The sequence below is a fragment of the Ranitomeya variabilis genome, chromosome 5 (genome assembly GCF_051348905.1).
Source record: "Ranitomeya variabilis isolate aRanVar5 chromosome 5, aRanVar5.hap1, whole genome shotgun sequence".
NCBI lineage: Eukaryota > Metazoa > Chordata > Amphibia > Anura > Dendrobatidae > Ranitomeya > Ranitomeya variabilis.
In genome coordinates, this window is record NC_135236.1 from 645,236,975 (window position 1) to 645,264,522 (window position 27,548).

A 27,548-nucleotide genomic window follows, 5' to 3' on the forward strand; every position below is an offset into this window, starting at 1 on the left:
GCCATGGCTGGTGATTACGTGATGTACGCATCCCTCGATGCAGCGAACTGTGCAGCTACGGCGGCTTCAAACGCCATCACCATCAGAAGAACCATTTGGCTCAGAGAGTGGCGTGCAGATTCCTCCTCTAAAAAGTCTCTGGTTTCCCTTCCTTTTCAGAGCGGGCGTCTTTTTGGAGAAAAGCTAGACCAGCTTATTTCGGACGCTACAGGGGAAAAGAGCAAGTTCCTTCCCCAACAGAGGCCCAAGGCTGCTTTCCAGCGCCAACCATATTTTCGTTTTCGGCCCTTTCGTAGCAGTCCAGCCTGGTCCAATCCTGCCGCCTCTTCCAGATCGGACCGACCCGCTCGCTCAGACAGAGACGTTCGTCCCTCTTTCAGGCCAAACCAGTCCTGGCGAGGCCAGCCTAGGCAACCCAGGACCAGAGGGTCCAGACCTGCCAGATTCCCTTCGCAATGACTCGGGAACTTTTCCAGCCGACACCACCAAAGTAGGCGGACGTCTACTTCTTTTTCAGCAAGCCTGGCTCTCCGTCATCCACGATGAATGGGTCAGGGATCTGGTGTCGTCTGGCTACAAAATAGAGTTCTCTACCTCCCCTCCAGCTCGTTTTTTTCCTTCTCGCCTCCCAAGTTCGGGGGCTCAGTCTCGCGCCCTTCTTTTGCGCCATTCAGTCCCTCCGCCAGAGTGGGGTCATTGTTCCGGTTCCGGAACACGAGAGGTTCAGAGGTTTTTACTCAAACCTCTTGGTCGTACCAAAGAAGGACGGAAAAGTGCGCCCCATCTTGGACTTGAAGCTCCTAAACAAGTGCGTAAAGGTACGGCATTTCAGGATGGAATCGCTTCGGTCGGTCATTTCCTCAATGGAAAGAGGGGAATATCTGGCTTCGATAGACATCAAGGATGCCTACCTCCATATTCCTATATTCCTGCCGCATCAAAGATTCCTCCGCTTTGCCATCCTAGAGGACCACTTCCAATTCATGGCCTTACCCTTCGGGCTTGCCACGGCGCCCAGGGTATTCACGAAGGTCATGGCGGCCGTCATGGCCATTCTTCATTCTCGAGGAGTGGTCGTGTTGCCTTACTTAGACGACCTCCTCATAAAGGGTCCGTCTTTTCAGGCTTGCGAGGCAAGCGTCCACATTACCTTGGATTCTCTTTCGCGCCTGGGCTGGCTGATCAACTTGGACAAGTCCTCCCCCGTTCCTGCCCGACGGATCTCCTTTTTGGGCATGATCCTGGACACCTCAAGGGGTCTTGCTTCCTCGGTCCAAGGCCCTAGAGCTTCAGCTCGGAGCTCGGACGCTCTCCCACCCTCGCCCGCGACCCATTCGGTTCGCCATGAAGATCCTGGGCAAAATGGTAGCCGCAATAGAAGCGGTCCCTTTCGCCCAACTCCATCTTCGCCCCTTGCAACAGGCCCTGCTGGACAATTGGGACAGAAGTCTCTTATCCCTCGATCGTCCATGCCCTTTGTCTCCGCGGATACGACAATCCCTTGTATGGTGGACCCTGGGTTCATCTCTCCTCCAGGGGAAGTCTTTTCTCCCGATCCGCTGGTTAGTGGTGACTACCGATGCCAGTCTCCTCGGCTGGGGTGCGGTGTTCCTTCACCACTCCGCTCAGGGTCGTTTGACACCTCGGGAGTCGAGGCTCCCTATAAACATTCTGGAGATTCGTGCGATCAGACTCGCCCTGAGTCGGTTTCATCCCCTGCTTGCGGGTCACCCAATCCGAGTCCAATCGGACAATGTCACGGCGGTGGCATACATAAACCACCAGGGGGGTACCCGCAGCAGGGCGGCGATGCAGGAAGTCTCCCACATTCTTCGTTGGGCCGAAGCCAACCGTTCTGCCATTTCCGCGGTGCACATTCCGGGCGTCGAAAACTGGGCGGCGGACTTTCTGAGCCGTCAGGGCATTGCCTCGGGGGAGTGGGAACTCCATCCAGAGGTATTTCGGCAGAACTGCCTTCGCTGGGGGACCCCGGACGTGGATCTGATGGCGTCCAGATTGAACGCCAAGGTTCACAATTTCATTGCTCGCTCTCGGGATCCCCAGGCTATCGGAGTGGACGCACTGATTTCTCCGTGGCGTCAGTTCCAACTCCCGTACGTGTTTCCTCCACTTCCCTTACTGCCGAAGGTGATCCGGAAGATCAAGACGGAGGGGGTCCGGTCATTCTGGTCGCTCCGGATTGGCCACGTCGCGCTTGGTACGCGGAGCTCGTTCAGCTCGTCGCCGACGTCCCCTGGCGGTTACCAGACCGTCCAGATCTGCTTCGCCAGGGGCCGATTTGCCACCAGAGCTCAGGGGCCCTCCGTTTAACGGCGTGGCTGTTGAAACCTGGATTCTAACTCGAGCCGGTTTCTCTCAGCAGGTCATTCCCACCATGATAGGAGCTCGCAAGAAGTCTTCCGCTTCCATCTACCATCGCACCTGGAAATCCTTCTTCTTGTGGTGCAGGCTCCGAGGTCGCCCTCCGCTCGTTTTTCTCTATCCCTTGCATTTTGGATTTCCTTCAGTCCGGGTTGGACTCCGGCTTGGCGCTGAGTTCCCTCAAGGGTCAGATCTCAGCGTTATCCATGTTATTCCAACGTAGGATCGCCGCCAACCTTCAAGTCAAGACTTTCATTCAGGGGGTCTCCCATGTGGTACCCCCCTACAGAATGCCTTTGGAGACCTGGGATCTCAACTTGGTCCTGGGGGTTCTTCAGGAATCTCCTTTTTGAGCCTCTTCAGGACATTCCGCTCTCCGTTCTTTCCTGGAAGGTTGCTTTCCTTGTGGCTGTAGCGTCTATCAGGCGGGTTTCAGAACTGGCCGCTTTATCCTGCAGGGCTCCTTTTCTTGCCTTCCACCAGGACAAGGTAGTCCTTCGTCCATCTCCGGCCTTTCTCCCTAAGGTGGTCTCCTCTTTTCACCTTAACGAGGACATCATTCTTCCTTATTTTTGCCCACAGCCTAAGCACAGGGTTGAAAAAGCCCTTCATACCCTGGACGTTGTACGGGCCCTTAGGAGGTACATTTCCAGAACAGCTCATTTCAGAAAATCATTTTCCCTTTTCGTTCTCCCAGAGGGTCACAGAAATGGTTTGGCTGCGTCTAAGTCCACGATAGCCAGATGGATTCGGTCTGCTATCCAAGAATCTTATCGAGTCAGGGGCAGACCTATCCCGGCGGGGATTAGAGCACACTCCACTCGGTCGATGGGTGCTTCCTTGGCCATCCGGCACCAGGCAACAGCGGAGCAGGTTTGCAAGGCCGCAACGTGGTCCAGCCTGCATACTTTCACAAAGCACTACAATGTCCACATTCATTCCTCTGCGGACGCGGCCCTTGGCAGACGTGTTCTGCAAGCGGCCGTCGCGCATTTGTAAGTCAGATGGTACACGAAATTATTTGGTTGTATTGTTTCCCTCCCAGGGACTGCTTTGGGACGTCCCATGGTCCTGTGTCCCCCAATGTGGCGATGGAGAAATAGGGATTTTTGTGTGTACTCACCGTAAAATCCTTTTCTCCGAGCCACTCATTGGGGGACACAGCACCCACCCTGTTAGCCTGTTCGGCTCTTTACCTTTTTCGTTTTTTTACTTTCTTAACATGTTGTACTCTACTGTTACATGATATATTGTTATTATTCTCCTACTGCTTTTTGCACTGAACTGGGTCTCTGGAAGCCAGCATGAGGGTGTATACTGCAGGGGAGGAGCTAACCTTTTTTTGTCTCAGCTTAGTGTCAGCCTCCTAGTGACAGCAGCATAACACCCATGGTCCTGTGTCCCCCAATGAGTGGCTCGGAGAAAAGGATTTTACTGTGAGTACACACAAAAATCCCTATTTTCACTTTTTTTATTTTATTTTTTCTATCACTCGATGGAAGCATGCAGTTTATATATTTATTGGTGTATATATAGCAAAATTGAAGTTATCTCATGTACAGTCAGCCTCCGTGTCTGCTTCTTAGAATCAGGAAGATGGCCATGGGAGCCTTCAGTTAGGCTCCTGGCTCCTATGGCATCCTGCAGCCACATTGTGATCCCATTAGCATCCTGCATTCTCATTGTGAGAAGTGCGATGGGAGCCCATCCATGTGCACAGCAGTGATTGTACCGTTTAATTGCCGCAGTCAGTGATCGACAAAGGCTAGCTCTGGTGACTGCATATACTGACTGTATAACACATCCTCCGATTAGCTGCAGGCTCAGCTCCTGGGCCCGCTAAATACATGGGGACCCTAAATAGGACGTACTACTACGTCCTATGTTGGGAATTGTTTCCTAGGCTCTAGTATGAATGACGGTGACAGAGGAATAAGATTGTGATCCGTGTCATTGGGAACATGACAAACTTTGTACTGTACTGTGAAATGCGCTGGTGTTATAAAAGTAGCAGGAAGCGAATGATTAGTAATGTCCAACGAGGGCATTTTAATAATGTATGGTATGTTATCTGAACATGGCCATTATGTGGATCCACATGACTCCCATTGATGTCCACACATATATGAGCCTATAACTTCCACTATCCAAGAAAGGCAGCTTCTGGAGCGCTAAAGCTCAGGTGTTGGGGGGCTCAATACTGGATTCCACACTAGAAGAAACTTAGACTTTTCTTTATTTGGGCAAACAGTAATTTTACAATCTGTTCTTCCTGTCTAGTAACTCTGCAGCCGGCGCTCATGACTGCTGGTTATTAACAGCTACCCGTCTTCAGCCGGTGACCGCTCAGGTGAAGGTCTGTCTGAACCCCCAGTGTCTGGCGCTGCACAGCTTCAGTGACATCTATACCGGTATGTATAATAAAAATGCACATTTATTATAAGGTGCACTGGGACGGAGGAGAGTATACGGATTATACAGTAGATGTGGAAGCTACTAAACCTTCTGCGTATGTTATATGCTTAAAATGTGTGTGTGTGTATGTATGTATGTGTGTGTGTGTGTGTGTGTGTGTATATATGTATATGTATGTGTATATATATATATATATATATATTTATATATTTAAAAAAAAAAAATATATATATATTTATCTAGATGAAAAATTATATATATATATATATATATATATATATATATATATATATATATTGTATATACATATGCAGTCATGGCGGAAAGTGTTGTCACCCTTGAAATTTTTCAGAAAATGAAGCATCTCTCCCGAAAAATATTGTAATTACACTTGTTTTTTTTTCCTTTGTGTGTATTGGAATAACGCATTATACGCCCATTTCAGAATCTCCCTTCTCAAAAGTTGAAGCCAATTTATTGGCTGCTCATCATTACTGCAGTGAGTGGTGAGGAATCGAACGTTTCCCTAAAGATAGATAACAGTGATAAGTGAATAATAAGACTTGACCTAAGAATACGTGTGAACTTCTTACACCGCTCCTCTGATTGTCCCACACCTCTCATTATTGCAAATCTCCAATCTCCAGTAAAATTCTATAATTATTTAGAAGTTTATTCTGTTTTTTTTTTTTTTTTTCATGAACGGTTTCCTTATAATGTTTCCATTCTCATTATCAGGACTCTTCAATGTGGGGAACAGGCTTCTGGTTAGTATAGATCTTCTTTTTTCTATCCGGAACCAAATAAGAATAGGAGAAGACCCCAAAACGTCCATCAGCACCATCTTGGAGTCAGTGCAGAGTCAAGCAGGTAAAGCCTTATAGAGTTAATACAAGCATGGTGCCGAATGTCCTAAACTTTCATCAGTCTTCACAAGAGTGGTGCGGATTGTTTGCGGAACTTTGATGACCTGGGTCAATAGTCTCTGGATGCTGGACGGGAGGCTCGCGAATGTCTTTCCTTCCGGGATCAATGGCGCAGCTTTTGATTAGCCAGCGTGATTCATAGACCTTGGCAGAGATCACCCAAAAGTAAGATATTCAGGAGACTACTGACCTGGCTGAAGGACACGGAGTCTCCTGAATCAATCCGCCCATCTTGTGAATCGATCCGCCCATCTTCAAAAGTTTCATGGTTTTTAAAGGCTGTGGACACTTTTGCTTGTTTATTACGACATTGTATGACCATGTGACTAAAAAACGTTTTTACAAATGATTTTGATGAAGCATTGTAAAAAGATATTCCCTCCCTTGAGGACCTTTGTTTTTAACTTACATGTATGTATTTTGAGCTAAAATAATTTTTCTATTAAAAAATTTTGCACAGTTTTCCTTTCAGTGGCTTTTCAGATAGGAGAGTTTCTAACTCCCTTATCTGTGTTTTTCTGAGCTCCTTTTAGCTGATTTATAACCATATCACAGTTCATACCTCAACTTTGGGATGGGCTGAGGTCATAAATCACCACAGTGGGTTTTAGAAAAAAAACTGATAAAAAAAAGTTACAAGTTGACTGGCTGTTTTTCAGGGAACCCATTCTGGATTCAGGAAGGTATAGGAAAACAAACAACATATGAAAACCGTATGTTGCAAAAATTTTTAATGAAACCCATATCAAAAATTATTTTAAGGCCAAAATATATGGATTTAATAAAATCTAGAGTTCCCAGTGGCGTCCATGTCCTTTACGTTTATATCTTGCTTGATTTTATTCTTTTTGCACATGTTAGGCTACTTTCACACTAGCGTTAACTGCAATACGTCGCAAATGCGTCGTTTTGCCGAAAAAACGCATCCTGCAAAAGTGCTTGCAGGATGCTTTTTTTCTGCATTGACTAACATTAGCGACGCATTTGCGACGCATTGACACACGTCGCAACTGTCGTACGACGGTTGCGCCGTGTTGTGGCGGACCGTCGGGAGCAAAAAACGTTTTTTGCTCCCGACGGTCCGCTTTTTCCGACCGCGCATGCGCGGCCGCAACTCCGCCCCCACCTCCACGCACTTCCCCGCACCTCACAAGGGGGCAGCGGATGCGCTGGAAAAATGCATCCGCTGACCCCGTTGTGCGGCGGAGACAACGCTAGCGTCGGGGACCTCGGCCCGACGCACTGCGACGGACTGAGCCCGACGCTAGTGTGAAAGAAGCCTTAGACTGTGAGGTCAGTTTCTCGCCTCGCTCTACCTTCATGAACTTACAGTCTTAGATCTGATTTGAGCTTAGGCTACTTTCACCCATCAGGTTTTTGCCGTCAGGCACAATCCATCGAATGTTGACAAAAACGGATCTGTCGCAGATTGTGAAAAACTGATGCAACAGATCAGTTTTTTCAACGGATCCAACCAGCATATCCAGTTAATTGGAGTAAAAAATTATTGGAGCATGCTCAGTTAAAAAAAAAACAAAAACGGAATCCGGTGCCAGAATCCATCATTTTCCGGATCCGGCGCTTTCTGGCACCCATAGGCTTCCATTCTATCAAAAAGCCGGCACTGTCCGTTTTTTTGCCACAGACACAAAACGTTACTGTACTTTTTTTTCCAGACGCCAGAAAACGAATTAACCGTATGGCCATTTGGCACTAATACAAATCTATGAGAAAAAAATGGATCCAGTTTTTTCAAAATTAGCCGGATTGAGCCTGACGGCGAAAACCTAATGTGTGAAAGTAGCTTAGAGGAGACAGAGGGGATGGAGAGTGAGCCAGCTGTCAAGATTCAGGCTTAATGGCATTGAGCAGCTTGCAGTGTATTGTAATATGTGTAAGCTGGAGATGAAAGATAGTTAAAGGGAACCTGTCACCCCCAAAATCGAAGGTGAGCTAAGCCCACCGGCATCAGGGGCTTATCTACAGCATTCTGTAATGCTGTAGACCAGAGGTGTCAAACTGCATTCCTCGAGGGCCGCCAACAGGTCATGTTTTCAGGATTTCCTTAGCATTCCACAAGGTGCTGGAATCATTCTGTGCAGGTGATTAAATTATCACCTGTGCAATACAAGCAAATCCTGAAAACATGACCTGTTGGCGGCCCTCGAGGAATGCAGTTTGACACCTCTGCTGTAGATAAGCCCCCGATGTATCCTGAAAGATGAGAAAAAGAGGTTAGATTATATACTCACCTGGGCGGTCCCGCTGCGGTCCGGGTCCGATGGGCGTCGCGGTCCTATTCGGGCCTCCCATCTTGTTACGATGATGTCCTCTTCTTCTCTTCATGCTGCGGCTCCGGCGCAGGTGTACTTTGCCTTTTTGAGGGCAGAGCAAAGTACTGCAGTGCGCAGGCCTCGGGAAAGGTCAGAGAGGCCCGGCGCCTGCGCACTGCAGTACTTTGCTCTGCCCTCAACAGGACAAAGTACGCCTGCGCCAGAGCCGCAGCGTGAATACAAGAAGAGGACGTCATCCTATGAAGATGGGAGGCCCCGGACCGGACCGCAACACCCATCGGACCAGAACCGGAAGGGGGCGAACAGTTTTTCACACAACTGTAGGGTTCGATGAAGTCCGATCTCTGACACCAACGTCAATCAGTTGTTTTCAGCTCTTGGATGTGCACAGCTTGTACACCACAGCTCTGTACACTGTGTAGGGGCTTCACTGAGTACTGCAATCCAGCTCTTATTGAGAATGGCCACCTCCCTGTGTACGGAGCTGTGGTGTACCGGATCTATACAGTGTTAACACCTGGCCACAGCAGGAGCGGAAAATAGCAGATCTGGGGGGGGGGGGCAATTATCTTCTGAATTTGTCATCCACCCCGGAAAAATCAGGGAACCTACCAGCTGATAGTTGGTGACCGATCAAGGACTAGTATATATCAGGGACTGGCTGTACGATATCAGCCAGGTAGGTTTGACACTGAAACTCTGCGTCATTTCAGAGAAAAACCTAGTTTAATAGTTTCCTGGGATGGAGCTGCCCTGGAGACTAGCCGGACAGCACGCAGTCCAAGAATCCAAGGCACTGGGTAATCCCCTTCCAAAAAAGTTTTGTTGACACCAATGTACACACAGGATAAATAGTAACATTTCGGCCACGAAGGACCTTTATCAAGCCAAGAAAGAGGTGCATAATCAAAAAAACACAGAACAGGAACTATTTATAGTAAGTCAGTCGTAGACCACTGCCTTTAATTCCTTCTATTGGTCCAGCCCCCAATAGCATAGAGGCACTACATAAATAAAACAAAAAATAAAAGTGGATGTAAAAAGAAGACCTCAAGCGTCGCTAATGGAATAGTTATTGATAAATCCAGCCATGGCCGAAAGTGTTGGCCCCCTTGAAATTGTTCCAGAAAATTAAGTATTTCTCCCAGAAAATTATTGCAATTACGCATGTTTAGTTATATAGATGTCTATTTCGTTTGGGTGTATTGGTACAACACAAAAATAGAGAAAAAAAAGGCAAATTGGACATAATTTCACACAAAGTCCCAAAAATGGGTTGGGCAAAATTGTCTGGCAACTTTCCAAAATTGTGGCTGAACAACTTTGTTTCTAGCAAATGATGCTCGTTCAAATTCACCTGTTGCAAGTAATAGGTGTCTGCAATGTAAAAATCACACCAGAATCTTGATAAAAAGGGGAGAAGTTGACTCAATCTTTGCACTGTGTGTCTGTCGACAACACGTGAGACGTTGTCCTATAAATTAAAATGTAAAATCCAGGTACGTACAGGAGAGAGGTACCATCCAGACACACTCTTCTGTATCTAAGCAGAACTCTCTTTATTACATCATCAGTCAGGGTTTATATTGTTTTTTTTCTGGACATGCATTGTAGCAATATAATTGGCTCAGCTTATGTCTACATATGTGCCAGCATTAGCATGCATACATCTAATTGGCTATTGTTAACATTATCGATACCCAGCTTTAGGCCATGTGCACACGTTCAGTATTTTTCGGGTTTTTTCGCTATAAAAACGTGATAAAAACGCGAAAAAAACGCTTACATATGCCTCCCATTATTTTCAGTGTATTCTGCATATCTTGTGCAAATGTCGCATTTTTTTCCGCTAAAAAATCGCATCGCGGAAAAAAAAGCAACATGTTCATTAAATTTGCGGAATTGCGGGGATTCCGCACAACTAGGAATGCATTGATCTGCTTACTTTCCGCATGTGGCTGTGCCCACCATGCGGGAAGTAAGCAGATCATGTGCGGTTGGTACCCAGGGTGGAGGAGAGGAGACTCTCCTCCACGGACTGGGCACCATATAATTGGTCAAAAAAAAAAAGAATTAAAATAAAAAATAGTCATATACTCACCTTCGATGGCCCCCGCAGTCTTCCCGCCTCTCAGGTGCACGCTGCCGCCTCCGTTCCTATAACTGGTGTGTGTGAAGGACCTGCGATGAAGTCGCGGTCACATGACCGCGATGACGTCGCGGTCACGTGACCGTGACATCATCGAAGGTCCTGCACACACCATCTATAGGAACGGACGCCGCTGAGGAGATCGGCTGTCTGCAGAAGGTGAGTATAACCATTTTGTTAATTTTTTTAATTATTTTTAACATTCTATCTTTTACTATTGATGCTGCATAGGCTGCATCTATAGTAAAAAGTTGGTCACACTTGCCAAACACTATGTTTGACAAGTGTGACCAACCTGTCAATCAGTTTTCCAAGTGATGCTACAGGTCGCTTGGAAAACTTTAGCATTCTGCAAGCTAATTACACTTGCAAAATGCTAAATAAAACGGGGAAAAAACCGCAAAAAAATGCGGATTTCTTGCAGAAAATTTCCGGTTTTCTTCAGGAAATTTCTGCAAGAAATCCTGACGTGTGCACATACCCTTAGGGTCCAAGCGTGGCTCTGCTTGTTTACTTTCACTTTGCTATGTTATCTATGTTTGTCCCGTTTGACAAAGATATTCCTGAGAACCCCTTATCTCAAAACATACACAAGCTCCATTTTCGAAAGTAAGAAGATGCCTGTAAAATAACCAAAATGGAGTCAGGATAGATAAAGGTACCGTCACATTAAGCGACGCTGCCGCGATATCGACAACGATGCCGATCGCTGCAGCGTCGCTGTGTGGTCGCTGGAGAGCTGTCACACAGACCGCTCTCCAGCGACAAACGATGCCGAGGTCCCCGGGTAACCAGGGTAAACATCGGGTTACTAAGCGGTGTAAATGTAAAAAAACCCAAACACTACATACTTACATTGCAGTGTCTGTCGCGTCCCTCGCCTTCAGCTTCCCTGCACTGTGTAAGCGCCGGCCCTAAAGCACAGCGGTGACGTCACCGCTGTGCTTTGCTTTACGGCCGGCACTGACACATTCAGTGCAGGAAGCTCTGAGCAGCAGCGCGAACGCCGGGGGACGTGACAGACATCAGAGGGTGCGTATGTACTGTTTGTTTGTTTTTTTTAACTTTTACCGGCCCTGCGCTTAGTAACCCGATATTTACCCTGGTTACCATTGTAAAACATTGCTGGCATCGTTGCTTTTGCTGTCAAACACGACGATACACGCCGATCTGACGACCAAATAAAGTTCTGGACTTTCAGCAACGACCAGTGATATCACAGCGGGATCCAGGATGCGTGTCAAACACAACGATATCGCTATCCAGGACGCTGCAACGTCACGGATCGCTATCGTTATCGTTGTAAAGTCGCTTAGTGTGAAGGTACCTTAAATGAATCCTGCTCTCACAGGGTGCGTGTGCCACACTAAGCATGGAGAACAGACAGAGAAAAAGGGAACATGAGCCGGCGCACTGTGTCCCAGAACACAGCGAAATACTTCCGGGCCATAGTGCGCCTTCTCATGTGCAGTAATACTTTTCGGCTTTGCCCGCAGTTGGGCAAAGCATACTGCGTGTGTGCGAGGCAAGATTGCATTGCGCACGCGCGAACTACGGAGGACACCTACTCGAATTCCGGAAATTATTGCAGAAAGCGGGGAAGGATGGGGTGGAGGAAAGAAGAGGAAACACCGCCCATCGGACCAGACACAGGGCATTTACATAGCCTGCCAATTTGAGGTGACAGATTCCCTTTAACTATACATGTGGGGCTGTAAGATTGTTCCTATATCTTCCTTTATCTAGCAATGCATATTTATCTATAACTGTTCCATTAGTGACACTTGATGTCTTTTTATATCTGTTTTAAATTTTTGTCTTATTTATGTAGTTTGTCTATGGTAACGGAGGTTTGTTCAGTGGGAGCAATTAAGGCGAGCGGTCTCTGACTGTTCTGTGTTATTTGATTATACACTTTTTTCTTGGCTAGATAAAGGCCCTGCGTGGCTGAAACATTGATATTTTTCCTGTGTGTATATAATAATATATATATATATATATATATATATATATATATATATATTATTAATTTATTATTTTTTTTTTGGTATCAGTAAAACTATTTTGGAAGGGGGTTACACGATGCCTTGGATTGTTGGATTACGTGCAGGTTTCATAACCCAGTGGAGGGGCTGTACCAAGTTTGTACGGGTTTCGGAGTGTTGCATGGGGTACATTCTTTAGAAACGTAAGAGACTAGTCGGACGGGCGGTTCCCCTGTGGCTTCTCCCCACTCGCTTCCTTGTAGTACCATGTCTCTCCCTATCCATGAACTCAGGAAGAGACCTGTCAGTCCCTTGCATCAGGCAGGAGAAGCTGTCAGGGACACACTTGTCCGACTAGTCTACCATGTAGCTTGGTCCTTTTTAATTTGTTTTTCTCTGAAATGCTGCAGCGTTTCAAAATCCCATATGTGGCTGAAATCATACAGGTAGCGTCTGACACATACTGCCTGTGGATTGGTCAGAATGTATCAGCTGTCAGGTTCCCTTTAAATTTGTTTTTCACTGACAAGACTAATTGCCAGCACATTGTGGTGTCATGTGACATAGCCCTTTATAATCTACTAGATGGTAGCCCGATTCTAACGCATCGGGTATTCTAGAATATGTATGTAGTTTATTTATGAAGATTTTAGAATAATGCAATTTATACACACCAATGAATATCCGTGACAGACAGACAGAAGGACAGAAAGACGGAAGTGACCCTTAGACAATTATATAGTAGATGGAGGGGAGGAGCAGACAGAGGAAACAGGCAGATGGAGACATAGCAAGATTGTGCTGAGCTTTCTAACAAGTCTTGTATCTGATCCCAAAGCTGGATTCACATCTACACAGCGCACTACTTCTGTAAATTGTCCTCCATGCTGGTACTGCTCCTGTCTGTGGTTACTAGGGTATAAGGAGTAGGAATCCTTCCCAGTGTGCTGAGCTGTGTTGTGTATGGCTGAAATCATAGCACTTAGTCTCCATCCTCTAGCTCACAATGGATTGCAAATTAACAGATAGATCATGCATAGGAGGAATCTGGTGAAACTGCAGGGTACAACAGCTTATTCGGAAAAGTTACTGGAATGTAGGTTATCCTTTAATGTCTGTTCTGTTTTCTCCACACAGAGAAGATCCTGAGTCCAGAAGAGCTGCTGGCGGTGCAGGAGCTGCTGAGCTGCGGGTATTGGGCTTTTGAGTGCCTCACTATCCGGGATTATAACGACATGATCTGTGGTATATGTGGCGTTGCACCAAAAGTGGAAATTGCACAGAGAAATGTAGAGAACACATTGACGCTGACTAACATTGAGGTAATGTGATTTCACTACTAGGCTTTCTTGAGACTACTCCTTTAAAAGGAATCTGTCAGCAGGGTTTTGCAGAAGAATCTGAGAGCAGCATGATTTGGGGCAGAGACCCTGATTCCAGCAATGTGTCACTTACTGGGCTGCTTGGTGTAGTTTTGATATAACCCTGTTGTAGGTGTAGCAGTGGTGTGAATGCTGAGCTATGTATAACCCCACCCACATCACTGATTGGCAGTTTCCTGCGTACACTATCAGCAAGCTGCCAATCAGTGGTGGGGGTGGGGTTATACAGATCAGCTTGACTGGCCTGCACGTGGGACCTAGTCCTGTAGTGACAATCTCCTGCTAATAAAACCCTGATTGTATTGAAACTACAACAGCCTGCTGAACAAGTGACATATCGCTGGAATCATACTATCAGACCCTACATTATGCTGTTGTCAGATGAAATGGCAAAACCACCTGGTGACATTCCCTGTGAGTATAAATGACAGTGTCATTGTAGCAACCAGTAGACGATTGCTTTTGCTCCTTTATCCTCAGTTTACTTGGCCGGAGTTTTTAACAACTAATGAAGTGAGCATGGAGGATTTCTGGTCCATGCTGGAAAATGAAGTCTTGGAACAAGCCGCCTTTCCCTCCAGTATTCCCATCACAAAGTTTGATGCCTCCATCATCTCCCCATTCTTCCCTCCACTGATGAGAGGATCAGTGGTAGAAAACAGCGAGAGCTTCAAGAATCTGGAAATCAAGAGGGTTGTAGGTGAGTTTACACTCGGAGTGTCCGGGGCCACGTGTCAGAGAAATTACGTCTAAGAGATGTTGTATTGCTCAGATTGCAAGAGCCATAATTTACGCAAAATATAGGGTCCTCATAGATCACTTTTTACACCGTGTACAACTCCAAAACATCCTAACAGGCCAAGTTACATGTTAACATAGGAACCTTTCATTGATATCACCTTCACAATTCTTGCATCCATTGAACTTGTGAGTTTTTTGAGAGTTTCTGCTTGTATTTCTTTGCATGAAGTCAGAATTGAGCTGCTGTTTGGATGTGAACGGCCTCCCACCCTCATAGATCTTTTGCTTGATGATACTCCAAAGGTTCTCTATAGGGTTGAGGTCAGGGGAAGATGGTGGCCACACCATGAGTTTATCTCCTTTTATGCCCATAGCAGCCAATGACTCAGAGGTATTCATTGCAGCATGAGATGGGGCATTGTCAGCATGAAGATGATTTTGCTCCTGAAGGCATGTTTCTGCTTTTTAGACCATGGAAGAAAGTTGTCAGTCAGAAACTCTATATACTTTGCATAGATCATTTTCACACCTTCAGGAACCTTAAAGGGCCCTACCAGCTTTTTCCCCATGATTCCGGCCCATAACATGACTCCTCCACCTCCTTGCTGACGTCGCAGCCTTGTTGGGACATGGTGGCCATCCACCAACCATCCACTACATCCATCTGGACCATCCGGGGTTGCTCGACACTCATCAGTAAACAAGACTGTTTGGAAATTAGTCTTCATGTATGTGTGGGCCCACTACAACCGTTTCTGATTGTGAACACTGTTTAGGAGTGGCCAAATAGTAGGTTTATGCACGACAGCAAGCAGTTGAAGGATCCAACACCTTGAGGTTCGAGGGACTCCAGACGCACCAGCAGCTTCAAATAACTGTTTGCTGCTTTGTAATGGTATTTTGGCAGCTGCTCTCTTACTCCAATGAATTTGACTGGCAAAAACCTTCCTCATTATGCCTTTATCTGAATGAACTCTGTCTGTGCTCTATTTTAGTCACAAATCTCTTCACAGTATGATGATCATTCTTAAGTTTTAGTGAAATATCTAATGTTTTCATACCTTGTCCAAGGCATTGCACTATTTAACGCTTTTCAGCAGCAGAGAGATCCTTTTTATTTCCCATATTGCTTGAAACCTGTGACCTGCATAATAATGTGGAACATCATTTTTTAAGTATTTTTCCTTTAATTAGAATCACCTGGAAAAGTAATTATCACATGTGTTTAAGATTGATTTCAGTGATCCATTGAGCCCTGAGACACAATACCATCCACGAGTTTATTTGAAAAACAAAACAATTAAATCTTTATGACGCTTAAATCCAATTTGCATAATAATTTGGAACACGGAGTATAGGCAGTACCTTAAAGGGATTATTCGTCGAACCAGAGCAGCGAAGAATACTGAGGCCGTGTTCACATCTCATTCGAGATACTTGTTTGTGGCTTCGTCGAGGTTTCGGTTTGAAAAATTATGTTTGGAAAGAAATCCTGACGAAGCTTCAAGCACATGGCAGAAACAGAAGGTGAACATAGCCTAATGGACACAGACTGATCTCTGCCCATAATGAGTGCCCATCAATGTTCTAACAAGTCAATCAATTCTTGTTTAAAGGGGATGTCCTAAATATAGGTCATTAATATCAGATCAATGGTGGTCCAACACCTGCAACCTGCAGCAGCCGGATGTAGACACTGAACAGCGCCGCTCCGTATACTGTGGCTGCTGCTGGTACTGCAGCTCAGCTCCTATTCCATATAGCTCCATTCATTGTTTTCATCCTGCTTCCCCAGAGACGATAATAACTAATCTGTTGGGGTACCAGGTGTTAGACCCCCTATCTGATAAATCCAATCCAGATCCCAGCTGGTGGAAGTCTTAGGTTGTGGAGCATTTTCTGCCCAATATTTGCACAATCTTAAATTTAGCGCAACTTACTCTGGCGCTGTGTGTACAAACTGCCTGGGAGCCGTGCGGTATTCCATCAACACCTGTGTCTGTTCTGATTGCAGGTAATGGCAGCGCCCTTGCCAGACTTCTTCATGACGGGACCCTGAAGCTGGACGATTTACACCAGCTCCGGACTGAAGAGCTGCAGGAGATGCTGACGCTTTGTGGGATTCCTTTTGGCATCACAGATACAAAGGTGAAGGTTGTTGCTCTCATGGCTCGTTTTCTGGAGTCATGTCATATTTCCATTGCAATATCAAGTACTGTTCAACACCAGTTTCCTACCATAAAACACTTTGAAATGTGACAGACCACGAAGTTCCATGAAAATTGCGCGACTTTTAGTGTTTTAACGCCGGTCCTGTCCAACTCCAACAAAGTGGGTAGAGCAAAGACAATACTGGGGCACGGCAACACCTGTCCGTCTAATACATGTTCAGTTGTGGCTTACCTTACTCCAGAAATCTTACTCCAGTCTCTGACTCTGAATGGAGTGAGATCTCTGGCAAGGCGCACACCACTTGTACGATGTGACTGATTCATTAAATGGTGTACCCCTCTTAAACGGGATACTGATCGTCTATCCTTTGTATAGGTCATCAGTGTCAGATCTTAGTGGGTGCGACACCTGGCAACACCACCAACCAACTGTCCTAGGTGCCACCAGTGTCCAGATCTCATCAGTTATGAAGCAGAACAGCTGCCAACTGTATTTTGACTGCCACGGGGTACTGCAGATCCACTCTCATTCATTTGAATTGGGGCGGATGTGCAGTACCCAGTAACGGCCATTGTTTGGTTGACGGAGCTGTGCTGTTCTGCTCTGTGACTGAGCACATCCAGCCGCCGTTGACATCGGGAGCAGCTGGACAGCTGGGTGACCCACCCCCACCAAGTTGATATTGATGACCTATTCTATAAGAATCAGAGTCGGACAGCCATATAAATTGTACCAGGATTGTAACGCAGTGGATCGGACAGGCTGGCGGCTCTCCCGATCAGAGCGTGACAGCATATATTTCTATGCAGCTGTCACTCTCAGGTCGGGAGAGCCGCCAGCCTCTCTGAGCATTACGTTGCAATCCTGGTCGGATTTATACTGCCATCTGACTCTTCCTATAGGATATACCATCAATAAAAAAGTACTGGACAATCCCTTTAATGAATCACACCCCTCTTACCTCACCAAACCTCTTTATAGAAACTGGCATGCACAACAACAGACTTCATGACTTGGGGCCGGTGTCTTTTAACACATAGACAACAAGTTTGCATCACGCTCGATTTTTAGCATCCTGCAGCCGCTGAGATGCTGATCAGTGATGCACATCAGTGATCGGCATCTGGTTGTTTTTTAGTGTTCTTCCTCAAAAAGTGAAAAATAAACCCCAAAAATAAAGTTGATAGCACTAGATTAGGGACAGTAAAAATAATACAGTAGTAATCACACTACGGTATTCTTTACTAAAATATAATCAGAATTCACGTCAGATAGTAAAGTGTAAAAAAACAACAACAATCAAATAAAAATAAAACTTTAGATTAGTTGATAGATTAGGGACCGTGTAATCCACAGTAAAATATACTGTAGTAATTCGCTGCTACTACAGTATTTTTTATTAAAATGTAATCACAATCCTCAGATAGTTGCGAGTGCTCAGTAATTTTTTTTTTTACTGATGTTTCTTTAGTAATTACTACAAGTAATTATACTACAGGTTTTTTCTACCACATAGAATTACAGTTGGCGTAATTTAGTTGCGGGCGCTCAGTAATTGTTTTTACTGTCATCTGTTTAGTAAGTTTGTCTTTTATTTTACCAAATTTTTACATTCTCCTTTTTATTTTATTTTTATCTTTTTATTTCTAGATTATTTTCTTTTTTTTTTTCTCTTTGTTCTTTTATAATGAATTATTTAAAAAAAAAAAAAAAAAAGTTTACACACACATGCCTCTGACACTGATTGGAAGCATCCACCGTTAGTGACCCCGTATGGACCTCACCCCCTGAAGAGAATGAGCCACCGATTCCTGATTTTGTGGCCCAATCAAGAATCCAATTTGACACCACTGACCTCGCAGAAATCAACTTTTTCAAAGTCTTTTTCTGAGGATTTTGTAAACCTCATAGTAGCTCAGAAAAATGTACACCCCCCAACAATTTCTGGGCCAAGACCCACTTCGTCATATGCTAATTGGCCTTCCAAAATTGCAGTAGAAATTATGATTTTTTTGGGCCTGGTTCTTCACATAGGGATAGTGAAGAAGACAGAAATTCATCAATATTGGATTGTTGATGTTTTGTCCAGCACTCCACTGTTCCGCATGGCTGTTCCCCAGACATGCTTTGAAGCCATCCACAAATTCTTTTATTACAGTGATAATGCACAGTGTCCACCCCGATCCGACCCCCAACTTTGACCGACTTTTCAAAGTTCAGCTGGTCATTTATCACTTTAGTAACAAGTTTGCTGAGGTGTGCGTGCTCCAAATTGACATTTGCATGGATGAGTCCCTAATACATTTCAAGGGGGGGCCAGTAAGAGGGCCAGGTACGGAATTAAGCTCTACAAACTGTGTGGGAGCACGTCTGGGTCCACCCACAAGTTTAGGGCTTATGAAGGGAAGGACACCCGGATTCAACCCCCTGATTGTCCCCCTGTCCTGGGTGTGAGTGAAAAAATTATGTGTGATTTGGTTCACCCACTGCTGCCAGTCAGTGGGGGTCCCAGCAGATGAACCCCTGATCTGTAAGTTATAACCTATTCTCACCGGACAACCCCTTTAAGTTATGGCACAGCACATCCTTATGATATGCAATAACTATCACCATTTAGGCTGATTACCCCTTAAAAATGGACCCTGAAAATGAAGCAGTTTGGGGCACTCTACTCACATGACTTTTATTATATGTATGGTATACTGACAATTCTCTTTTTTTTCTGTTCTGTAGGATAGTATGTGTTACTCCATCTTGGCTCTTTCTGAGTTTGTGCAGAACGGCACGCAGATCCAACAACCTCCTGCTCATCTAACTGGAGGGAAACTCTATAAAGTCTGCCCACATCAAGTAAGATAATAGGTCATTAAATATACAAGCCATGAGGAGGGAAAACGAAGCAAATGGCCGTGGCCTTCACCACCTGACTCCCTCAGGCCTTCCCAGATACTAATATGGCGTCTCTACCTACAGAGGACACCAATGGACAGCTGCACTGCTGGTTTACATCAGACGGGTCTGGATAACTAATATGTTAGTCATCCACATGATAGAGGAGAGGTCCCAAACCAAATTTATTTTCTTGCCAGTATATACAATTTATAGAGGAGGCCCCTCTTTATTCTCGTTTTCTGGTGTAGAGACCTCCAGAATTTTAGGGAACCCAACACCAAGTGCCCGGTTCCCCAAGGGGAATAAACTTAATTTCCTCCTGGCAGCGGGGCTCTCAGTGCCGACAGCACACAGTGTCAGAATGCTATTTACCTGCAGATTAACCCCGTATCTACAGGTTAGTAGGGTTATTTTACATGACAGGTCCCTATAAAGTACATATTTTAGCCAACACATAGAAAAGGAAGCGTTACAAGATTTTATCAGAATTAGTGGGTTGGCTAATTAATCCATGTCCTCTGGAACAAAAGTTGCTATATGTACCCGCTCCGACTCGCTGATCAATGAGGGTCATATATGGAACCCTCCACCCTAATATTGTGTGTGGTAGTGGATCTCTTGGTAGGATTCACTGGTGGCTGATTAGAATCCCGCCATTTCCTCTACAATTGTTTGTGGGAAGATCTTAAGGCGCAGTGCCTCATTGTTCTAGTCTGCTTTGTAAGAACGTGATGGTGACAATGGCTGCCATGTAAGTATATGACTATAATGTCCTTCACTTTTTTTTTTTTTTTAAGGTGGTTTGTGGATCCAAATACATTGTGCGTGGAGAAAACGCCCGGGATCACGTGGATCTCTTGGCCTCATCACGGCACTGGCCTCCGGTCTATGTAGTAGATATGGCGACACAGGTGGCTCTCTGTGCCGATCTCTGCCATCTAGATCTGACTCGACAGATGTGGGGGAAGAATCAGGGATGTTTCTCTGACCCGTCAGAGGCAACAAAGGTAAATGGATACATTTATTATTAAAGAGAACCTTGTCATGTAAAATAACACTATTGTTAACCTGCAGGTCTATAGGGTTCTGACACCGAGAGCCCCACTGCCAGGGGGAAATCAACTTTACTTCCCCCGGCAGTGTTCGGGTTTAGTTATGGGGATGATGACGGCACAGTTTCAGTCACCGCTCAGTGTATAGAGAACAACAGATGTAAGCGCTCCCCAGGCACTGACTGACAGCACTCTCAGCGTTAGAACCTGCTGTCAGTCCGTTCCGGAGGTGAGGTTACAGCCGGCGCTCTATATACACTGAGCGGTGTGACTGGGACCATGATTAGAAACCAAACACTGCTGAGGAGAATAAAATTAATTTCCTCCCTGCAGCGGGGCTCTCAGTGCCAGCGCAACACGGTGTCAGAATTCTAGTAACCTGCAGGTTAACCCCATATCTGCAGGTTAATAGCTTTATTTTACTTGACAAGTTCCCTATAAAGTACACATTTTAGCAAAAAAAAGAAAGTTTTTCCACTTTCCGTAACAATTCCTGAACTTTTTAACTTTTTCAAGATCTCTGCTTGTTGCACTCTGACAACTATTTTGAAGGAACCAAGATGTCAGACAGCCCAGTCATGGCCCATTACCTAAAACAAGTATACACAAGTCATACGCAGAAACCACTAGATTATTCTGTAAAAACTAGCTAAACTTTTAATTTTTGTAATAATTTTGTCAAGTATGGAAACATATAAAGGTTTGCAAATCATTTTATTACAGGATTTGTCTTTGTTCCTCAAAAAAAAATAATGTAAGGCTTCTCCCTATTCTATCCCTGATCTATTTCCCTGCCATCTGCTGCATTAATGCCAGACCGTACTCATTTGGAGTACTGATGATTGCAGTGAAATAGTCCGTTCAGCATCTGTCTCCTCCTCTGAGTGTTCTGCTTATGAGAACACCTGCAGCAGCTTATCCCCAGAGATAGTGAGACACAGGGGCTGAGCTGACTCTTCACTGCCATCAGCTGTACTCCACATGAGTACATTCTGATATCTGTGAAGCTGAAGGACAGCAAACAGACTGGGGATAAAACAACTCACCTAATAAAGTTATGTGGAAAGTTTCATTCCTTGCTTGGCAGATTTATAATAAAAAGAAAAATGAAAGTTTAGTTTCTCTTTTATATCAGTTTGTGAAGGAGAGAATTGCTAATGAAATCAATTATTAACCTTATATAAGCAAGTTCAGTTGTAGTATGGCAACATGGCGTCTGTATCTTGGAATAATGCCCTGGAAGGATCGTTGGAATGGTGAATACAACAAGACACCATATATGGAGTGAAGTTGGCAAGGACCTATCATAGACTGACACCATTACTATTCTGAAGTTGTACAACACCACTTCCTGCCTGTTACACAATTCTTTGTTCTAAGAATAAAGTTCAGGTGTGTGCTAGCCTTTGCCGAGGAAAGAGCATACATCCCACTCTGTGTCTCGTGTGTCTCTTTTAAACACGTACTCGGCTCATATTTTGGTCAGGAACAGGCAATCATTTAGATGTCACTTTAAGAGATCACCCCAACAAGTTAATGTGACACTGTATAAGCATAAAAAAAAGTTTGAGGTTGCACATCTGTCCGACCCATGATGATCGGCTCCTCTCTGTACATGGCTTCAAGTTAAATTCAGCAAGCAGAGATCTTGAAAACTATAAAGAACCGATACATAAAGTATATTGGAAAATGTATAACTTTAAAAATAAATTGCACCGTTTCGGTCGGGTTACTCAAGTATTGTCACAAAAAAGACCGATGTCTCTAGATGAATCGTCTTATCCAGCTCACATCTCACATATTGTCCCCGTGTCTTAGTACGTGTCCTGCCCAGAACTCTTAGACATACATTACAGCGTGGACATGATGGGCAATGATCCTTCAATTCTCCATCCTGTTACCAAGTCTGAGTCTCGACGAATCGTTCACGCCGTGGCAGAACAGAACGGAGCCAGTGACCCAACCGCTCGCCACCATTCACTATCATTGTGCCGGGAGATGGAGCCCTACAGTGCAATCATCACCGCCATCGGAGACAGCAAAACCAGCGTCATCCGCCACCACCCCATTAACTTTGACAACGTCACCCACTATTACCTCTACAACAGGCTGATTGACTTTCTGACCAGCCGAGAGATTGTCAACAGGCAGATTCACGACATTGTCCAGAGCTGTCAGCCAGGAGAGGTGGTGATCAGAGACACACTATACCGACTTGGCGTGGCTCAAATCAGGACCGAACTAGAAGACAGTGTTTTGGAGGAAGACATGTTGTCGGAACAGCCAAGTTCTGTGTGATCGAGCCTAAAAAGTAATAGTATTGAGCAGCACAGGTTCCATACGTTCCCCTTCAAACTATGAAGACAATCAGGTTCCTGGAGAGCGTCAGTTCAAGGGACTAGGAATGATCGAAAAAAGTCCTTAAATGTCGGGAAATGAACCCATATCTGGTGAAATGACAGGTCGGTTTGATGCCCAGGAGATCTCTAGGGTCCATCAGCAATGTTTTTCTTAAGCTCATAAATCCCTTTTCAATATGGTATTTTGCATTGCACTGAAAAGAAGCTCAACACAGTTTTTAATATATCAAAGTTTCCCCAACTTAAGAATGTAAAGTATATATATATAATTTATGAATTAATGTCTACTCAGGCCGTTGCTTTTTATAGCATGGAGGTCACTCTTGCCTCTTATTAGCGTGTCTTGGACCACAAGCATTGACCTATTTCTCTTGCTTTTATTGAAAAATGTCTGTAATGGTAATCTGTGATAGGGATAAGTGGTGAAACGGAATCATGAGTAACTCCATCAATATTGCATCCGTCATTTGCATTCCTTGTATTGTCAATAGAGCAAAAAAACAAATCTGAAAATAATGGCATCAGATGCAAGTATGGATGCCGTACTGATGAAATATTGATGCACCTGTATTTTAAACATTTTCCATCTGCAAAGTGGATGACCATTGTACATGCAGTGTTTTTAAACGATTCGCGTATTTTTTGCGCTCATGTTGAGCAGAAAAGAAGCAGATAGCATACGGATGAAATATACACTTGTTTGAAAGCAGCTTATGTCCAGGAATTTAAAAAAAAATGAGGAAAGAGGTTAAATTTTCCTTGAAGGTGAAAAAAAAACTTTAAAGGGGTTATCCGGTCTTAAGCTACAAGCCTGCGGTCACTGTTATGTGACTGCAGACTTGTGAATCCTCGCATTGTGCATATTGCTCACCGTGAGGATTCTCCGGCCCCAAGTATGCGATTTGCATACATGTGGTCACGTGCCAACTAGTCATGCTGAATACCATCTAGTCGGAATGTGGGCGGAAGTATGCACATGACCTCTCGCTCCCGGCATCGGAGAATCCTCACAGTGCGCAGTGTACACATAAAGTGACTGCAAACACCGGCTATAAATGTCTCATCTTGATCTATTCTGTGCCTAAAAATTCCCTTTTATTCGGCTTTTTGACAGCAATGGATGACAAACAGCGAGGTGAAGATTAAAGGTGTCATCCTATAAACATCAGATATCAACCGTATGGTCTGTGGGGGACAACTGATGGAAAATTTGAGAACCACCCCTACATTCACACATTCAGAATTTCTTAAGGACTCGTATTCCGACAAAAAGTGACTAATAATCATGTCTATTATTCTTAAAATGGATGTCATGTTCCATGTGAGGAATCCGAGTGTCAGCCTCCGATTTCGGCAAAGGATCCTCTTGTAAAATTCAGATTTGCTATGGGCAATCCTAAATGTGTGAATGTAGGAGTTGCAATGGCGGACATGTCTTCTGTCACACAGCTTTTCCTAAAGCAGATACCTCTGGGTTGTAAACGGTATTGCAGCTTCAATTGAATAGAGGGTAAACTGCAATACCAGGCATGACCTATGGACAAATATGGCGCTGTTTAAAAAAGTAGACACTGCTTTTAACCCTAAATAATTAAAATGCTTTGCAAGTTTAAATAGATGTAGTTCTAACATGGATATGCAATTTTCCATATTTATGACCTTGCTTGGTCTCAGTCTTGTTGGTCAATTTAAGTCCTGCTTTATTATGTCACTACACCCTTCCTACATGGAGGACAGAAGGTTCTTGGCAGAAGACCTGGGGGTCCATTGAGGTTGCTATGTCTTGGTGAATAAATATGTTTTATAGTCCTGGGTAGGGATGAGCGAACGTGCTGGGATAAGGCATTATCCGAGCATACTCGGGCGCTAACGGAGTGTCTTCGGCGTGTTCGAATAATATGTTCCAGTCCCCGCGGCTCAATGTCTCGCGGCTGTTTGACATCCGCAACACTTGCAGGGATTTCCTGTTTGTTAGGTAACCTCTGCATGTGTTGCGGCTGTCGAACATCCACGAGACATGGAGCCACGGGGACTCGAATATATTTTTTGAGCACTCCGAAGACACTTGGTTAGCACACTCACTCCTCACTAATCTTGGATATTGGGTCAAAAACTCATTTTAGCTTTGCGGCAGAGACTTTTGCTCTACTTTCCTTTCAAGAAATGTAGTGGGGATTTACACCTCATGGGAACAAGTACAGGATAAAATAAAGACTTAATATAGGAGAGTAATAATATTAAAGGGGTTGTCCAAAACTGACATAAACCGATGAACTGCTAAGCCACCAGCACTTTAACACTACTTGTCTTATTCTGTTGTCTTCTTTTACGTCCATTCTCAAACTCTGTTGTACGGGAAGACTGTTGTAGGGGAAGGACTTCATGACATGTACGTGCCTCAATTACGTGATCACTGTAGCTCTAGGTCAGTTTTACTTCTTAGGGAAGGCTACGTAAGCCTAAGAGAAACACTTTTAACTCTTGTTTGATAATGAATGTCATTTATTTGGTTAAAGATTATATCTTCCTATTTTGTTTGTTCAAATTCACCTATAATAAAAACTGAAAAAAAAATCCAAACAGCTCCAGCTCTTAGGCTAAGTTCACATTAGCGTATCTGTGTGCAGCGTATCATCTGCATGCGCAACCGCATGCTTACACTGCGTTATTTATCTGCATCATCTTACGCATGACGCCAAAAAAAAAACGCTGCGTGTGCATGCGTTTGTATGCATTTTTGCCTGCGTTTGCGTTGTTTATGGACATGCACAGTACGAAGTATGCAAACGCATCGAACGCATGCGTACACATGTCCTTGCATTCCATTTTTTCCCATAGACAGTAATGCGCTGTTTTGACGCACTCATCCGCAATCATGCGCATGATTGCACAATATTTGATGCCTCAAAAAATGCAACATGTTGCGTTCGCTGTTTACTGCCGCACACCACGAAATGACACGTGTACCCATCCGCATGCAAACTCATATCCCTGCGTACACCATGTTAATGATATGTACGCATGACGTATGCTGATCGATGGGCGTCATACGCTGCTCACAGATACGCGCTAGTGTAAAACCAGCCTTATACAGATTTATGTATCTCCATGGTAACAGACTACAAGCCGTGTGTAGTCAGCTCTTGCAGTCATGCTGTCTTTTATTTCTTATTAGTTGCAGCTTACATACACATTCACAAAGGGGGAAATCATTCACATCCTACAGTAATACTGTCTTATTATGAGGCTATCTATGGTTTGTTGGAAAGAAGTAGACGTATGGCACTAATGGAAGGGTTGGTCTCTTACCGTGGAGACACACAAACTGCCATCGAGCCTGAACACACTTGGGCCCCGATTCATCAAAGTGTTCCTTGCAGAATTCAGGCGTAAAACACTTTGAAAAGTTGCATAAAATATTGGCGACTTTCAGCATTTTCACACTATATGCTGCCAGATCTTCCAAAAGTGGGCATAGTATGGGTGGGACGAAGCATGGCGAAGCCCGTCTATCAAGTTCTTAAAAAGATAGTGGTGTAACTAACACCAATCTGACTGCATCATATTTCCGGCAGAGGCACATCCCTGTTAATGAATTAGTCGCATCTTACTTCGTCGAGGCCATCATTAAGATTGGTGTGTCCAAGACCAGTCTTAATGAATCGGGCCCAAAATGTTAGATTTTTAATCCTTTTATTTTAGATGCATTGGAACAATAAAATACTATAAACTATACATTGTAAAAAAAAATCTGAAATACTAGCTAACAAAAAATTCAACAAAAATATCTGAGAAAAAAGATGTTCCAGTTTTTTCTACTTACATTTTAAGCTCTGGCACCTTCTTCGCTGATACCTTCTATAAAGTTATCTGCTTTTAAAGAGGGCCTATCACTAGGACAAAAGTGGACAGTTTTGCCTTATGTTTTATTCCCGCTGCTCCCCTAAGGATATCATTTTTTTTCTTTTTTTGCCATACGATCCCAGACATATGGGCCTTTTTATTTAGTTCTATCTTTATGGTCTTTACAACCTGGGGTCGCTCACAGGATCCTCTGGGGCGTGACTTTGACCTGCTCTACATTATTACCCCATGAGCAACATCTTCTGAAGACCTTAAAAAATGTATCAGTGAATAGAGAGGCCCATATCTCTTGGGCTGTATAATGGATTAAAAAAAACAATACTCAAGTGAGCAGCGGGATTAAAGTAAGAGCAGAAACTGGCCACTTTGTGGTGACAGGTCCTCTTTAACATCTGCCTTAATGTAATTTATTATTGAGGTGCAAGTTGTATTGAAATTGTAATTAATATTGTAGTTATTCTGTGTTATGTTCTCTCTTTTTGCACATTTTTATTTATATTTAGTTGTTTTTTGTTAGGTCTGTTAAAATAAATTGTATTTATTTCTGAAAAATTCCCATCCATTTTTTTTTATTTATTTGTTTGTTTTTGTCTTATAGTAATTCTGTATTAGTGGATATTTCATATATTCGAATATTTTTTATGAGCACTGTGTTAATTGTTTTAAGTTTCCCGTCACAACAGCAACTTCAGTGGCTCATGAAAATGCAGGCCTGTTTAATTTAATTCCCAAAATTCTGTTTCAGATGCTACTTGTTTCTCATTGGAATATTTTGCTTAATTTCTGTGGAAATCCCAAATTGCTTTTTTTCTGTTGTTTCCAGGACGTCCCTCCTGACCGCACAATGCAGGTCGTCCTTCTTATCCTTATAGGGACAGGAAACACACGAGCTGTTAAAAGACCCCTCACCCCTTACTGTTTCTCCTGCCCCTAT

General features: G+C 44.2%; 1 protein-coding gene across 1 annotated transcript in view; it reads left to right on the forward strand.

Moving 5' to 3' along the window:
• The window catches only part of HMGXB3 (HMG-box containing 3), a 71,454-nt gene extending 44,288 nt beyond the window's left edge, over nucleotides 1-27,166 (forward strand). The window contains exons 13-20 of the mRNA XM_077266310.1: nucleotides 4,663-4,793; nucleotides 5,536-5,667; nucleotides 13,289-13,473; nucleotides 14,014-14,233; nucleotides 16,289-16,422; nucleotides 19,180-19,296; nucleotides 20,136-20,345; nucleotides 22,209-27,166. Of these exons, the coding sequence (XP_077122425.1) occupies nucleotides 4,663-4,793; nucleotides 5,536-5,667; nucleotides 13,289-13,473; nucleotides 14,014-14,233; nucleotides 16,289-16,422; nucleotides 19,180-19,296; nucleotides 20,136-20,345; nucleotides 22,209-22,688 (1,609 nt within the window). The 3' untranslated portion in view covers nucleotides 22,689-27,166. The remainder of the gene's footprint in view (nucleotides 1-4,662; nucleotides 4,794-5,535; nucleotides 5,668-13,288; nucleotides 13,474-14,013; nucleotides 14,234-16,288; nucleotides 16,423-19,179; nucleotides 19,297-20,135; nucleotides 20,346-22,208) is intronic.
• Nucleotides 27,167-27,548: the final 382 nt, after the last annotated feature.